A 17,459-nucleotide genomic window follows, 5' to 3' on the forward strand; every position below is an offset into this window, starting at 1 on the left:
TCCTGGGCTAGTGTCCCTGCAGTTTTCTCCTCTGGGCAGAGCGAGTGGATGATGGTTTGAATCCCCCACCTGACATCTCTCAGGTCAATGCTCTTCAACCTTGGGTCTCCATATGTTGTTGGACTACAACTCCCATCATGCCCAACCAGCTTAGCCAATGTTCAGTGGTGGTGGGAGTTGTAGCCCAACAATATCTGGAGACTCAAGGTTGAATTATACTGCCTCCGGTCTCCAGTTCAAGAACTGCTGCAGGCTCCTGACTCTAGGTGGATTTACTATAGCCAACCATGCCCCCCTCCACCCCACTCCATATGTATTAAATAAGTATTGAAATATGAATTTTCATCCAGATTTTTAAAACAAAAAATATTCACAGGTTGAAGTTAAAATGGGACAAAGCAGACTTATGAACGAGCACATGAGAAATTGACATAAACTGGAAAGAGACTGATTCATCCATCCCTTTTGTATGCACATCCTCCTCTTAGGGCTTTTCCACAGGACTGAAGCTGCAGGTGCAATTGCCAGCTGTTCCATTTTGTCAATGTGAGGATCAGTTCATGTGGCTCAGAGTGGCCTGTTGAGAGCGTGAGCTGCGTGAAACCATAAAGAGTATGGCACTTGATGAAGTGTGTGTGTGTGTCAGAGCTTGGAAAAAGTTACTTTTTTGAACTACAACTGCCATCAACCCAGTCCAGTGGCCATGCTGGCTGGGGCTGATGGGAGCTGTAGTTCAAAAAAGTAACTTTTCCAAGCTCTGGTGTGTGTGCGTGTGCAAGTGCGCGTGCGAGCAAGCAAGCAAGCATGAGGATACTTGCCGGCCATGCATGCCTCTGATATCTCTGTTCACATGTACTGTGGTGTGTGTGTGTGATAGGTATGGGTCATCTTGCTTCATCTGGTGCTGAATTTTGTACAGATCCACCCAGCCCCACGTTTTCTTTCAAGCCCACCTTTTTGACTGTGTAGGGTGTGGACCTGGACTGGTCTTCTGCAGAAGACAACTGGCATTTGAAACACCTCTGTGGTTGTCTAAACCAAAGCAAATACCTATGGGGGTCCATGTTCACAGCAGCTGTCTCGCCTGCGGATGCCCTCTCACAATTGCTAGTGACTTTTTCATTGCCCTCTAACCTCTCCTCTCCCCTTTTTTTAATTTTTCAGGGGGACTCGGGGATCAATGGAACTAAAGGGGAGAAGGTAGGTGGCCAATTCTTTTGATATGCCTTCTCTTATCTCCTCTAGTCCCTATTGTTGCTTTGGTTCCAGGTTCCATTCACTTCACTAGGCATGTTCGAATGTTCACTCTGTGTAAGTAGGCAGAGGTGTGCACACAAGCTCTGTCTCCAATGTCATTGTGTGTCCCATGTGGCACAGGAAAGGTTTGCACAGAGATTCTACTCATGTTCACTTGAATGCAAGGAGAACTTTCCACATGATTACATGATTGTGGATACTGATAAAGCCTGATCAAGTGAGGCATTCAAGCAAATGTTAGTGGAATTCCTTTTACTCCTGAACACGTCTGAAGTTCTCTGTAACTTTTATGGGGTATTTGCACATCTCTGCCCTAGCTGTGATTAGCATCCAGGGCTCAGACAGAAAACAGTTTTAAAGTAAACACGTATTTTGCACACCTGTAGAATCTCATTTTAATTGGTAAACTATCAAACTCCTCAGGGAAATAATGCTTGATTTGTTTAAAAAAAAAAAGTGAGCATTTTGAACATTGGTCAGTTTTGTATTCTGAACAAGGTGATGATGAAGTTTGGCAGCTTTACTAAGAAAGTCACAAAAGGCGACTAGGCATGTGGCTATTTGCAAACCTGCTGGACACCCTTGCCCAAGTTACTTCAGGCAAGCACACATACACACACAAACATACACCAAGACGTGATTCTTACTCCAAAATGATTTTGGAATCCATGTAAACAAGGAGAGCAGTACATTTAAGCTCACTGTCCCCTCAAAGCAGTCTGTCTTGGGAAAATCTATTCATCTATGCCTGTGCCCAGCACACCAACAGTTTTTCCACTCAGTCTGCTCAAGGAGTTGGCAGAGTAAGGAAAGCAGCCTTGTGCCACATCTTGCAAACAGTCTGCATTGTTTTTATATGCAAAACCAAAATAAACTTCTCGTCCCTAATGCCAGCTATTTTGCTTTCTCTTTTAAGGGAGAACCATGTCTGTCATGCAGCCCAGCTGCATTGCAGCTTTCTCAGAAAGGACCCAAAGGAGATCCAGGACCTTCAGGAATCGGTCTGCCTGGGCTTCCTGTAAGTGCAAGGACATCCTGCCTCTTCCTTTGTGCCTTTAGTGTAGCGTGCTGTAATGTGCTATGGGAAGAGCAAGAGAAGGATGAGCAGTAGTGCTGAAGTGAAAATGGGAAGGAACACAAGGTTTCCAGTCCTCATGGTTACAGAGAAAGCATGTGTAATCCCCTGAACAGTTCAGGCAAATCTACACAATACAAATCTGGTTCACTCGCGGGGCTTCAGCTCTTGTTCTGAGAAGAGGATAGCAATCCTCAAGAAAACATTCTTGATTCCACTGAGATGAACACAAAGAAATACAATTCCCAGGGTTCTCTGGAACACCATGGCAGTTAAGATTGTTTCAAAGCTGTTTAAACTGGTTGTGTAGATGTAGTATTCAAATGGAGAGCAGGTCTGGGTATACTGATTTTAAGGTACTGTCCTGGTTAGAGCCACATCCAGAGCTTTTTCTAGAACCTTCTGCCAACTCCTTCACTGAAGTTATTATTTTTCTTTCTTTCTTTTTTACAGGGCAAAGCCGGCTCTCCAGGGCTGTCTGGACTCAAAGGAGAAAAGGTAAGAGCAAATGTTAGGTTCCAGAGTAGCTTGCTTAACTTCTATACCCTTCCAAGTATAACTAGCCACGGCCTGAAATGAATTTGGTGGTTTATTATCCCAGGATAACGAAGGGGTGTGCGCGTGCGGACGTGTGTAAAACTCACCATTCCAATTTCCCCTACATGGTAGCTCATTTAAGCATCACTGCAGTAGCTTTCTTTCTTCAGCGACCTACGTGTTTTTTTTTTCTTTTTACCTGTCCTAGGGAGATACTGGAGCTGTAGGACGCACAGGCACACCTGTGAGTATGAGAAAGCCGGGGCAATTTAAAGGGTGTTAAGTGCCCTCTAGGACCACATGTGGAGCTGGTTTTTTGAACAGCAGGAGGAGATGCTGTGAAAGCAAGAACAAAATCCAGTGGCGGCTGGTGGCTCCATGTCAGTGGGGCAGTAGAATCTGCTCCTTGAAAGTTCAGATTAAAACCCGGAGTGGATTCCACTGCCCTGCTGACATGGAGCCATCAGCCCCCATTGACAGTCACATGAGCAATCATGGGATGTGGGGGAGCTAATAAGTCTTTCAGTTCACCTGCTAGATTACAGGTCAGGTTGTACCCAGGGTGAATCTTGACACCTAAATAAAAATAAATTCAGAAACTGGGCTGTTCCAGTTCTTCAATATGAAACTCTTGTGTGATTTTGTTTTTCTTTTACTCTGCTTGTTAGACCACCTGGAGAATTGTTGTCTATCATAATTTCTCATGTCTCTAGGTTTTTATTGCATCAAGCACAAAGGCTGTGTTTGAGGCTTAAAGAAAAAGTGACGTAATGCTCTTCAATATAGTCTGGTGCTGGCTAATTAACTCTAATGACTGGTAATGTCATTTTGTATCTCTGTACCACAATCTGGAAAGGAAAGCTCTGAATCTAGGAAGGAACCCAATCTTTTCTCTTCCCTCCCTCCAATTAACCTCATTGTGTGTGTAAACTCAAAGCTCAGCAGTGTCTGACCTTAACTCCTCCTTTACTTCTAGGGAGTCCAAGGGGACAAAGGGAACACTGGAGATTCAGGAGTCAAAGGCGAGAAGGTGGGTAAATTGTATCAAAGCATGAAGAAGATTTCATAGAATCATATAGAATAGTAGCGTTGGAAGGGGCTTATAAGGCCATCAAGCCCACTCCCCTGCTCAATGCATCCCCGACAGATGGCTGTCCAGCTGCCTCTGGAATGCCTCCAGTGTTGGAGAGCCCACAACCTCCCTAGGTCATTGGTTCCATTGTCGTACCATTTTTCCTAATGTTCAGCCAAAATCTGGCTTCCTGTAACTTGAGCTCATCATTCCATGCCTGTACTCAGGGATGACCAAGAAGAGATCCTGGCCCTCCTCTGTGTGGCAACCTTTCAAGTACTTGATGAGTGCTATCATCTCTTCCCTCAGTCTTCTCCTTATGCAACTTGTTCACATAAGGGAACCTTGAGTCTTGCTCACAATCTGTGGGTCTTCTCCCTTTCTTCTGGCTTCCTTCTGCCATCTTCTCATGCATCACAATCCATTTTCCGTCCCTTGCAGGGAGAATCTTGTGGAGAGTGCCCTGCTTCTCTGGAAAGTGGGAATACCATGATTGCCATGCCAGGATATCCAGGAGAGAAGGGTGAACCAGGACTTCCCGGTGCTGGGCTTCCTGGGAAACCAGTGAGTAATCCTTAGTTGTGTGCCTCCTTTGGTGAGGAGGAGGGGATATGATAACGGAGCTTGAGGGAAGATGGTTCATGTATGCTAAAGAAGGTCAGGTAGAAAGAGTTTGGAGTGTGTGGTACAGTACATTTCTCTTAAATTAGACAAATTGGTGCAAATTCTTAGTGTAGAAGATAAAGAGATAATGGAGTAGGGAGGTGAAATGGGGAACCAACTTCTGCTGGACTTCTGTTATTAGGCTGGCTGCCTGGCAGACTGGATTTGTAAACGGCGTGCCTTGATAGCAAGATCAAGGGGGCCAATGCAGTCTACCAGTATGAGCAGAAAAATGTTTCCCCTCATATTGCTTGTTCTACTTTTTCAGGGAAAACCTGGAGAATCTGGAATGAAGGGTCAAAAGGTAAGAAAAATCTAGGCTGGAGCAAGGGGTATGTGGGTAGCAAGAGCTGGCTCCAGAGGTGGGTGAGAATATTTGGTACTTTCAGTCTCCCCAAGACTAAAGTAGAGGCACAGGAAAGGCATCCTTAGGAAGCAAAGACATTCTCATTATGTTTACACAATATAATTGGAAGAACAAACTACCAACAAAGTGCAGGGATCTATAACAATTTGCAAATGACAGGAGGAAAACAAAGAAGGCACAAGGATCAAATAGTCGTGTAGTGCAATAGGAGGCATATCAAAATCTACAGTCCAATAAAGGTTAAAACTGCAGAAAACTTATTGGTGCAGATAAGATCTCAGGATTCTGAATAAATCCTCCTTAAATATTTCCTAATGGGAGACAGATCCATTCATCCATTTCCGTTTATCCATATTCATGAGAAACATGTTGTTCTATCTGTAAAGGAATGACAGCATTTTACTTTAACTATAGACCTTTAACAATTTGCAGGGCATGTCACTTCGAGAATCACAAGATTGGCAAAGGCCTCATTAACACAACAGGGCTGCTGCCAAATTCACTGTGCAGAGGGCACCCAGACAATTCTAGGTGGAGTTGGGGCAGTTTGCATGCTTTGCCTTTCCCAGATTAAGGGCCCCCACTCATTAGAGGGTCTAATGATTGCCTTGTTCAAGACAATCCCCAAATCCTGGAGCTAGCACTGGAAATACCAGGCCAGTTTATTTCCCAAGTGAGGTGGCTTATTCTTGAGCAAATCATACTGTTGGCAAATCATATTGTGCTTACTGCCTCTTCTTCCAGTACAGACCTTGTAGAGGGCAAAACACTCATATTTCCAGTTTGTGTCACTTCCTGATGTTTTTCCTCTTAAATCTGTTCTGTGTCTGTGCATTAATCTGTGATTTTATTTTTTAAAAAACCCTCTCACAATACATATTTAAATATGTATTTCACTACTTTGAGAGCCAGTGCGGCATAGTGGTTACAGTGCTGGACTACTACCTGGGAGACCAGGGTTCGAATCCCCACACAGCCATGAGGCTCACTGGGTGACCTCGGGCCAGTCACTGCCTTCCAGCCTCAGAGGGAGGCAATGGTAAACCCCCTCTGAATACCGCTTACCATGAAAACCCTATTCGTAGGGTCGCCATAACTTGGAATCGACTTGAAGGCAGTACATTTACATTTTTTTCACTACTTTAAGATGGTGAGAAATGCAAAATCCCAATGGATAGCAGCATTCCAATCTCAACATTAGTCCAAGAGAGAAGATCAGTTCATATTGTACAGGAAAGTATAATAAAATAAATAAATAAATAAAATAATTCACAAGGACTGAATTCCTCAAGTCTAATTCTAATCCCATGCCATTAGGGCACACCTGCAGGTCTGCTTCAAGGTTTTCAAAGAGAGAACTCACACCAAGTGTGACTGGGAAAGACAAAGGCCACATGCTTTGCATATAGACAGCCCTGGGTTCAGTTCCTTGCTGCTACATATAAAAGGGCTTCAGGTACTGACGGTTGGAAGGACCCCTGTCTGAATCTTTGGAATCTTTGGACAGCTGCTGCTAGACATCATGGAACAGTAGAGAGGAATCTCCAGTCCGCAGGCCTAATTAGGCCCACCAGGCCACACCCACCTGTCCTACACTGTATGGATGATGTCAGGTCTGGGTCTGGTATATTTATTTATATTTATTTATTTATTACATTTATATACCGCCCCATAGCCAAAGCTCTCTGGGCGGTTTACAGTAATTAAAAACATTAAAAACAAATATACAAATTTAAAACACATTTTTTAAAGAACAATTTAAAACACAACTTAAAATTTAAAACAATTTAAAAACACATGCTAAAATGCCTGGGAGAAGAGGAAAGTCTTGACCAGGCACTGAAAAGATAACAGTGTTGGCGCCAGGCGCACCTCATCAGAGGAATCATTCCATCGTTTGGGGGCCAAGTATAGATGCAGAAGTGCTGAAAAGATGTTTGAAGGTGCTGCTGATCAGCCCTGTGCACTGTGCTTTGCAAGCTCCAACAATCAGCTGATCATCAGGGCTTGCACAGTCCTTTGAAAACCTTGATGATCACCTGATTGTCGGGACATCATGCACAGTACTATACAAGTCCTGAAGGTCAGCTGATCGATGGGGTTTTGGGCACAGTGCTATGCCAAAATGGAGCACCTGTGACATCAGATGATTGACATCAGCTGTGTGGCCCCACCTACCTGTCAAACCAATCTCCCCACCCCCTGTGGGCTTCAGCCCACTACTTGCAAGGAGGACAGGGTCACAGAAACACCTTCAACAGTATGATAGACTAGGATGGCCAAGATGCAAAGGAAAGTAGCACTGTTGCACTTTTTTTTGTTTTTAAGAATTATATATAAGAAGAAATTTCAGCAAGTGCAGGTTGCCATACAGGGTTGAGAAAACACCTTTTGAAATCCCCATTCACACAACTCTAAAAGCTACAGTGTACCCTAGGCCAGGCTGCTCTAACCACTAGCAACCATCACTACAGGAGAAAAGAGTGCCACAGCCTGTGTACCAATCACCACTAGAGGGAGATGCACACCTGTATCCTTGGCAACTACACTGAGTGGGGCTGTCACCACACAGACTCTAGGTTGCCTAGCAATCTTGTATCTGAATTCTTAATGTTTGAATGTTGGTTCCAGCGGGCATTGGGAAGGTTTAATATATTCTAGAAACAATAAAATTTAGCTATTCTGTTTGTGGTGCTACATATTTGCTTTGCCTTATAACCACTAGCAGAGAACCATGACCTCCATGTCTCCTAGCAACCACCACTGGTGAAGCCTAGTGCTATCTGCGCAGCCTACCTCCCCTCAGGAACACAGGAAGCTGCCTTACACTGAGTCAAACCACCGGTTCATTTAGTATTTACCACACTGACTGGCAGCAGCTCTGCAGGGTTTCAGACAGGGGACATTCCCAGCCCTAGCTGGTGATGCCGGGGGTTGAACCTGGGGCCTTTTGCCTGCAAACCATGTGCTGTACCACTGAGCTATGGAACAAACAAATAGCAGATTATGCTTACATTTATATCCTGCCTTTCTTTCAAGGAACTCCCCCCCATGTTATCTTCACAACAACCCTGTGAAGTAGGTTAGGTTGAGAGACAGTGACTGGCCCACAGACTGAGTGGAGATTTGAATCTGAGTCTCCCTCATCGCAGAAACGTTAGCCATGATTTCAGCCTAGTTTTGGAAGTTTTAGGCAGGAGGCTAGAGAATTCCACTCCCCCCTCAACTTTATGCCTACTGCTTTGGGCTGCCCATGAGTGCATGGCTCAGGTGGGCTTGTGTAAACTCCATTACTAGATGAGTGGCGACATCACTTTCTCCAGAGAAGGCCATGGAGCAGGGTCTTCTCTGTAGTGGTGTCCCAGTGGTGGGACTTTCTCCTCTTTGAAACATGGACAGTTGTAACAATGATGAGGGTCTATTGTGCGATAAAAATGTATTTGTTTGCTGTGGACACTAGGCCATGTTTAAACTTATTTGAGATTTGAGCCTGTTTTGTGATATTTTGTGGTGGTGTTTATTGATGCTGCTGAAGTGCTCTATTATTATATTCTGAAAAAAATGACATTGTGTTATTCTTGCTATGGAAGCTGTTTTGAGGTCACCTGGTGATGAGAAATGGCATATAAATATACAAAATAAATATAAATATACAAATAAAAAATAAACAGCCACTCTTAGTCACACTGCAGATACACACACAACATGCAGTTGGACTCTAGTCTGCATCCCTTGTTTCCATGGTACTGTGTCAACTGGCTGTCTCAGAAGACAGTTCAGAAACTGCAGCTAGTACAAAATTCAGCAGCGAGATTATTGACTGGACCAGGCAGTCCAAGCATATAACACCAATTCTGGCCCAAATGCACTGGCTGCCAATTTATTTCCAAGCCTGATTCAAAGTGCTGGTTTTGATCAATAAAGCCTTGTATGGCTTGGGATCCCAATACCTCAAGCACCACCTTTCCCCATGGGAACTGACCCTGGCCCTAAAATCTTAAAATATGAGACCCTTCTTTGTGTACCCCTCTAAAAAATGTTCAGCGGGTAGCAATGACAAGACCTGTTCAGTGGTAGCCCCTCAGCTTATGAAACACTCTCCCCAGGAAAGCCAACCTGGTGCCAGCATTGTCATCTTTTCAGCACCAGCCAAATATATTTTTATTCTCTCATGCATTTGGACAATAATACTGTTCTGGTTTTGGAGCTATTCTAGGTGATCACCCATTTTTGGCTGTGGATGGATATTCCTGATTATTGGGGATGAATACTTTTGTTTGTAGTATTTGTAGCATGTCAGTATTGTATTTTACTTTTGTTGTAAGTCACTTCCAAGACTTCCTTGGTTGTGGGAAGTGGCGAACAAATACAACAGCAGCAACAATAGTAATGTTATGAAAAGGGGGCTGCCATTCAGTTATGGATCCCCAGAAAGAGAGCAAGGGAGCCCCAGAAGAGAAGACCATGCTAAAGACTATGTCTCAGAAAATCTATCCTCTATCCTGCATAGGGTGATGCAGGAAACCCAGGAGATTCTGGAACACCAGGCACTTCAGGTTTGCCTGGCCTTTCGGGCGAGCCTGGAGTCAGAGGGCCAGCAGGAGTTAAAGGTGAAAAGGTGAGTAGGCCCCTTTTTTGTGGTACAACCACCTTGTGGCTAATAGGGACTAAATATTTTGGGCACAGCTGAGTGTGTGCATGCATGTCTGTGCAGATAACCAAATTCCCCCCAGGGTGAGCTTTCTCAGCCTGAGTTAGCTTGGCCACCAGTATCACCCTGCCAAGCAGTAGGAGTATTTTAACGCACCTGCAAGTCTGTAGTAAAAATTGTCATCTGTAAACAAGGCACTGAGGAAGTAGGAGAATGCAGCCACCACAAAAATGATGGGCATGATTTTATTGATTGATTTATTAAATATACATCCTGCCCTTTCTCCCAGATAGTCCCCCTCTGCCCTTCCCAAAGCTCTGGAACAATGCACGGTACATCTAGGAGAATACAAAAGGGGTGGGTGGGCCACTGGAGGAGGAGCGGTGGTGTTGCTGCTGCTGTTGGCAGCGGCTTAAACAAAGGGGCAGAAAGAAAAACACCCACTGCCACCATTAATGATGAGCGGCTCCTCTGATGCCAAACTTTGCACGCACCCCTCTGAATATTTTTTTTTGGTAGGGGGAGAAAAGCTTTTCGAAGTTCACCACAAGCAAAGAGGGCCACAAAATTTAGGGGCTATTTGAGTTCAACCCCAATTAAACCTGGGCACTATGGAGGCGGTCCTCAAGTATACCTATGAGCAGGGGGTGATGGTGGTGGGGATCAGAATCTTGCTTACTGGCCCAGCCCCTGACCTCCTTGCTTTAACGTTCCTGTTTATATAGAGCAAATGACACACATAAATTGTATGATCCAGACCATCCACCTTTGCAGGGTTTATGTCCATGGGTCCCTGTGCGAAAAGGATCTTGAATACATGGGGTTGTATCCAAGGTTAATCTTACTCAGAATAAACCAATTGAAATGAATGAACATGACTGAGTTAAGCCCATTAATTTCAATGTGTCTACACAGAGTAAAGCTTTGTTTGATACAACCCATTCAAAGGAGGGATACAGAGTCACTGGGCGCAATTACAGGCTTGCCCCATTGGTATGGCCAATTACTATCCACACATGCCTTTGGTCCTAAGTGGTTACAAAATAGAAAATCATTATGAGGGCCAGATAAGGGGGTACCTAACTTTGTCTGCACTTTGCTGACATATCACTCTCTGCCTTCTTCCCCATCATCCTGGCCTACAGGGCGATGCTTGCGACTCCTGTCCCATCCTCAGTGGAGCCCCTTCTGGTGCAGTTGGGATCCCAGGAAAACCAGGTCCAAAAGGGGACCATGGACTTCCAGGTGTGGGGCAGCCAGGAAAACCTGTAAGTACCTTTCCACCTGGTCAAAATAGTGGTACTGCAGAATGCACTGGGAGGTCCATCAAACTGAACTCCAGATTCAGAATCTGGCCCAATAGTCTGACTCAGGATTGGCTCAGCCACTATCACTACTTGCAATTGTTTGTGTGAACAAAATTGTGTTTTTAACATAATACAACTGTTGCCTGGTTCATGATATTTTAGCCAATTTAGAACACTTATATACCTGTGGATGATGGAAGGCCTTCATCCTATAGTCCCAGCCCAGCATCTGGTACTCAGGCCTCTGTACATTTATTTATAGCGTTTCTTATACCACCCGTTAAGAATAAGTTCTTTAGTTGCTGTACGTGTAACTATGATAGCTATTAGCTTTTGATAGATCCTCCATGAATACGTCTAATCCTTTAAGATAGCACAGCGTGCAATAACAATGTTCATAAGTTAATTATGCATTATGTGAAGAAATAATTCCTTTCATCTGCATGGAACCTGCTGCCAGTCACTTTTATTTGATGACCCAGTGTTAACTGCCTCGTTTTTATTCCTTTAATTAACTGGTTTAATTTACATATCACAACACCTTCACAAACGATCTCAATAAAGGATCTTCTCTGAATGCAGGTGACCATTTCTGTTAAGTATGAGAATGTCAAATAATTATAATGTTTAACACTATCATTCCTTGGTAAGAGAAAGGAAACCCATCTTTGTTATTTTAAAAGCAAGCCATGTTCTAACCCTATTAAGTTCGTGAATCTAATGTGCTTTTGTGAGATAACTGATGCTGAGAGTGCCATGGTTCTTTCTCACAATCAGACACTGTTCTTCAAACATAATTTTAAATAGTATGAATTCCCTTGTTCATACTAGCAGAGTCAAGAGATTTGTGGAATATACTCTATGGTGTAGTCCACTAATTAATACAAGCACAGAAAAGATGTAGAATTTCCTACTGGGACTCTGAATTCAGTATCCTGAAAGTCTTAATTTTCCTTTTAAAAAAAAGATTCAAGGTTCTATCCCTCATGGCTATGAAGAGAGGCTTGAAAGAGTATAGGCAGTGTCTACTAAAACCCTAGAAGCCAGAAGGAAGTTGATTGCATTGTTTAATGTTCAGAGGAGTAAGGTTTAAATGAGAATTATCCCTTCCTGCAGCTTTCTGAAGCAGAGGAAATTATGCAAACTAAGGAAATTATGCAACTTTTTGTGATTTATACAGGTTGCATAATTCTGTTTTTCTTATCACAGAATTTAAGTGATCATGATACAGAACATTGTGGGGTTTTTTTGCTGTTAATGATAGCAAGAATTGACTACCCTTTCGCAAGATGGGCCTGGAATAAGAGCCCTATATTTCTTTGCTTTAGTAAAGGTCTTTTTTGGAGTACTTTTTTAAAAAAAGTTTATTTCACAAAGCTATTCACTTTCTGATACACCAGTATGCTTTTTTAAAAAATCTGTCGTAAAAGGTCTAAAAATGATTAGTTATAGCAAATAAAATTTCCAGACTTCCTAATGTCAAATGAGAGAAAACTCTGCATGTTTCAGCTCTCCCAGACAAACAGTTTTGCTCCTTTGCTTTCTAGCTAAGAACTATGCAGGAACTGAAAACCTGCTGTGAACTCATAGATGAGAGGAAATATGTTCCTTGAACTCTGTCTAAGGCAACCAAGTATTGATCAGAAATTTTGCAACCAGTGAAGAATGAGTGATTTCAGGGGGGGGGCCTCTAAATTACTCAGGCTAACTCTTCTGCATGTTCCCTCCTCTCGCCACCAGGGAAAACCAGGGCTTCCAGGAATTCAGGGACCCCCTGGCTTGAAGGGGCTACAGGTAAGTAAGGGTCCTAGCTTTATCTGTTTGGACAGATGGGACAGTTTTCTCCCAGGTACTGCTTAAACCTTGGCCTGGCTGCCTATTGTGGCAGCCAGGTCCAAGCAATGAGAGGAAGAGTGAGTTGCTATTGCTAAGGAACCACAAAAAGTGCTGTACAACCAACTGTGTGGCAATCAATGCCCAGTGGAGTGGGTGGGATAGTGAACGAAAGGGTTAAGGTCGTGATGCCAAGATTTATTTATTTATTTATTGCATTTATATACCACCTCATAGCCAAAGCTCTCTGGGTGGTTTACAACAATTAAAAACATTTAAAACAAGTATACAAATTTAAACCATACCAAATTAAAACCCATAAAAACCGATAGGCAAGTTAAAACGCATGCTATTCAAATGCTGTTTAAAAAATGCCTGGGAAAAGAGGAAAGTCTTGGCCTGGCACCGAAAAGATAACAGTATTGGCGCCAGGCACACCTTGTCAGAGAGATCATTCCATAATTTGGGGGCCACCCCTGAGAAGGCCCTCTCCCTTGTTGCCATCCCCCAAGCTTCCCTCGGAGTAGGCACCCAGAGGAGGGCCTTGGATGTTGAGCGTAGTGTACGGGTAGGTTTGTGTTGGGAGAGGCGTTCCATCAGGTATTGTGGTCCTAAGCCGTGTAAGGCTTCATAGGTGGTGGAGATGCTGGAGGAGGGAGCATAAACTTCCAGAGAGGGGAGATGAGAGGAAGTAGTGAGCCAGGGGTGTTTAAATATGGGTAGAGACATACTGTTCTGGCGGTTCCAGGGTGTCTCCACCTCTCTCTTCTGAATAATAATAATAATAATAATAAATTTTATTTCTAGGCCGCCTATCTGGCCGCACAAGCAGCCACTCTAGGCGGCGTACAAGATCAAGTAAAATACAACATACAAACTACGTAAAAACCCAAGAACTACAATATAAAACGAAACCGAACCCACCCATAGCTAAAACCAATAAAATTAGGCTACCCCAGGGATCTTGTAGGCCTGCCTGAATAGCCAGGTTTTCAAGGCTTGGCGAAAACTTGGCAGGGAGGGGGCATGGCGAAGATCATAAGGGAGAGTGTTCCAGAGGGTGGGGGCCACGATTGAAAATGCCCTCTCCCTGGTCCGCACCAGTCTAGCTGTTTTGACTGGTGGGACCGAGAGAAGGTCTTGAGTGGCTGATCTAGTCAGGCGGCATATTTGTTGATGCTGGAGGCGTTCCTTCAGATAAGCTGGGCCGAGACCGTATAGGGCTTTAAAGGTTAGTACCAACACCTTGAATTGGGCCCGGTAAACAACTGGTAACCAGTGTAGATCTTGTAACACCGGAGTGATGTGATCGCGGCGACGGCTGTTCGTAATCAAACGTGCCGCCGCATTCTGTACCAGCTGCAGTTTCCGGACCGTTTTCAAGGGTAACCCAACGTAGAGCGCATTACAGTAGTCTAAGTGAGAGGAGACCAGGGCATATACTACCCGTGGGAGAAGATGGACAGGCAGATGGGGTCGCAGCCTCTGTATTAGATGTAATTGAAACCAAGCTGCCCGGCTCACTGCCAAAACCTGAGCCTCCATGGACAGCTGGGAATCAAGGATGACCCCGAGGCTGCGGACCTGGTCCTTCAGGGGCAATTTTACCCCATTGAGCACCAGGTCTAAAGCTCCTAATCTTTTCCTGTCTCCCACGAGCAGTTTCTCGGTCTTGTCAGGGTTTAGCTTCAGCCTATTTCCTCCCATCCATTCACTTACTGACTCCAGGCACTTGGAAATGGTCTCCACAGCCAACTCTGGCAAGGACTTAAACGAGAGATAGAGCTGGGTGTCATCTGCATATTGGTGGCACCGCAGCCCAAATCTCCTGATGATGGCTCCCAGCGGTTTTACATAGATGTTAAATAGCATGGGGGCAAGGATAGAACCCTGTGGCACACCACAATTGAGAGGCCAAGGGTCCGAGACCTAATCCCCCAATGCCACCCGTTGATGTCTGTCTGAGAGATAGGAACGGAACCACCGTAGAACAGTGCCCCCTATTCCCATTCTCTCCAGACGATCTAAAAGGATACCGTGGTCGACGGTATCGAAAGCCGCTGAGAGATCCAGGAGGACGAGGAATGCATGTTCTCCCTTATCCAACGCCCTCCTTAAATCATCCACCATAACGACCAACGCTGTTTCAGTTCCATGACCAGTCCTGAAGCCAGACTGGAATGGATCCAAATAATCTGCTTCATCCAAGTGTGTCTTTAACTGTTCGGCCACCACTCGCTCAATGACCTTGCCCAAGAATGGAAGATTAGAAACTGGGCGAAAGTTGTTTAAATCTTGGGGATCCAAGGAGGACTTTTTCAGAATGTCTGAAAACCTGAGCACATGACACTACTCAAACCCTGCCCCTTTTTCCTGTAAAAACTGGTGGGAGCTGCTTGAGTCCATTTTTAAAAAATTCACTTCTAAGAGATTTTGCAACTGATCGACAGCTAAATCCATTCCCCATCTGGGTGTGGCTAATGGAAAGGCATTGATCCGGTGACTAGTGTGTTTACAGCCTAGCTGTGACTCAGGTGGGTTTCCCTCATTGCGTGGCTCGAGGCTGAGGTGTTTCCACTAATCTGCCTCCTGTTTCTTTCCAGGGAGAGCCAGGTCCTTCCGGGTTAGGAATCCAAGGTCCAGAAGTGAGTATGCCCAGTTTTTGTGTGTGTGTTGCAATAGTTGCTCCTACCGTGTGTTGCAATTTGAACAAGACCCATCCACCACTCTCTTGTTTCTCAGGGAGAACCCGGGCTGAAAGGTTCGCCAGGCAATCCCGTAAGTACCATCTTGCCCCACCCTGTTTGGCCGCACACACGCAGGTCAGCCACAGTAGATCTCTCTCATGCCTCCCACCCCATCGCGTTAGAGGATACCTGAACTAGACTTTGGTACTGATCTGGAAAGTGCAGCCTTAGAGGACCCATGTAGCCCTGAAGACACAGCAGCTCAGTCCAGAGAGGGGCAGACTGAGGGAGAAGGATCTCCTAGTTAGGAACCCAGGTGCAGGCAGCCCAGTCCACTTCAGTGGGCAAGAGAAGCCTCTTGAACAGGGCTAGTGTTGGGTCGGCATCACACAGAACCTGCCAACGCCCACGCCGTGGCGGAGGTCCCACTGCTAACCCACTGCTGCCTCTGCTGTCACTCCTTGCTGTTGCTGCTTGTTCATTTGCCTTCTTCCAGAATGAAAGCAAACAGAAGCAGGTGCAGCCTACACTTGCCTTTCCCTCTTGCCCTCTGGGAGGTGCTGTGGATTGGGCCCAGAGGGAACAGGCAAGCAAACAGGTGGCAGTGTCAGAGGCCAGGAGGTGATAGGAGGGGAGGGGGCACCAAGGGCGTCTTGCTTAAGGACTCCCAAAACCTAGAGCCGGCACTACTCCTGAGGCACTATGCCACCGTCTGACCCAAACTCCAGCTAATCCCCCTTGCCTGTGGTGACAGAGAGCCTGCCCAGAGCACCGCAGGGGTGTTGTTTTCCATGGTACATCCATGGTACGTGAAGGAGTTGACTTCATGTGGAGGAAAGAGGGGGCTAGGCTCAGATGCAAGGGTCTGCACTAATACAGAAATATTCAGTTTTACACCGGCCGTTATCAGAGCAAGTTGTCTGCCTTGGAGCTGTCTGAGGTCCTGCTTGCTGCTGTTCTGCTTACCTGCCTTTCATTGGCCCCATCACAGCTGCCCATCAGCTGTTTTCTGCAACCATCTGCCTGTCCTGTAGAGCTCCAACCTGATCCATGTGGACTTTATTCTGTGGGCTTCTTTTGGGGAGGGGGGTTGTGCTGGTATTGGGAAGAAGCTAGTATCAGATTCATGGAGAATGGGGTTATTTTATTCTTGGTTTGGAGAAGCTGGTGAGTAAAGGTGGATGTGATGGCACATGTGACAGACTGTACGTTTGGTTTAATTCAAACTATTCCAGAACTTCAGCGTTCTCCTGTAGCTAAGAAGATGCATATATTCTCCTGGCATAGAGCAGCACAGAGATTTAAATGGATGTTAATATGCAGTTGTTACTAGGTGCTATACAGAAATAAAAATAACAAGGTTTTTCCTAACAGCTTACAATCAAATAATAAAATGTGTAGATTTTTTAAAAAAAAATATATTCTGGCCTTGGTTGTGGCTGCTACTCCATTAAACCAAGAATAAAATAATTAAAGCTCGGAAGTTTTTTCTAGGGATGTAGAGAACATCACATCACATCCTCAAGTGTTCCATGAGTTTTATCAAAACTCATTTTCCTTCACTTAAAGTTCCTGGGATGTTTGCCGCCTGCAGGGACCTCCAGATTTGCCTTGGCGTTTTGCTTTAGGTGAAATTTTAGCTTTAGTTGCTGGTTTAATAAGACTTCCTTCACCAGCACAGGTAGGGGATGCCCCAGAGGATGCCACCCATAGCCTAGTGAGACCTACAACTGAAGTAACTTCTCTTGTGGTTTCTCGAGGTAGGAATGTGTGGAACCCTCTGAAACTGATGGCAACAACATACAGGAGCAGCTCTACTTTTTTCTAAAGGTCTTGTAAACCCCTAATGCAAACCTCGCCAACCTATTGCCCTCCAGATGTTGTTTTTTTAATAAACAAATTTTGTTATTTTTAAATATACAGCATCCATCCAACAAGAGGAATGATCAGATATATATACACAACTCCTGTGTAGATAGAGGGAAAGAGATAAACATATAACAACAAAAA

General features: G+C 44.7%; 1 protein-coding gene across 8 annotated transcripts in view; it reads left to right on the forward strand.

The window, feature by feature from the left end:
- COL16A1 (collagen type XVI alpha 1 chain) overlaps positions 1–17,459 on the forward strand; it is a 222,831-nt gene that overhangs the window by 131,341 nt on the left and 74,031 nt on the right. For all 8 annotated transcript variants that reach the window (XM_061597039.1, XM_061597036.1, XM_061597040.1 and 5 more), the window contains 12 exons: positions 1,165–1,200; positions 2,174–2,275; positions 2,786–2,830; positions 3,078–3,113; positions 3,846–3,899; positions 4,383–4,505; positions 4,873–4,908; positions 9,482–9,589; positions 10,768–10,890; positions 12,670–12,723; positions 15,366–15,407; positions 15,505–15,540. In XM_061597039.1, the coding sequence (XP_061453023.1) occupies positions 1,165–1,200; positions 2,174–2,275; positions 2,786–2,830; positions 3,078–3,113; positions 3,846–3,899; positions 4,383–4,505; positions 4,873–4,908; positions 9,482–9,589; positions 10,768–10,890; positions 12,670–12,723; positions 15,366–15,407; positions 15,505–15,540 (795 nt within the window). The remainder of the gene's footprint in view (positions 1–1,164; positions 1,201–2,173; positions 2,276–2,785; positions 2,831–3,077; positions 3,114–3,845; positions 3,900–4,382; positions 4,506–4,872; positions 4,909–9,481; positions 9,590–10,767; positions 10,891–12,669; positions 12,724–15,365; positions 15,408–15,504; positions 15,541–17,459) is intronic.

This window comes from Rhineura floridana, chromosome 15 (assembly GCF_030035675.1).
Source record: "Rhineura floridana isolate rRhiFlo1 chromosome 15, rRhiFlo1.hap2, whole genome shotgun sequence".
NCBI lineage: Eukaryota > Metazoa > Chordata > Lepidosauria > Squamata > Rhineuridae > Rhineura > Rhineura floridana.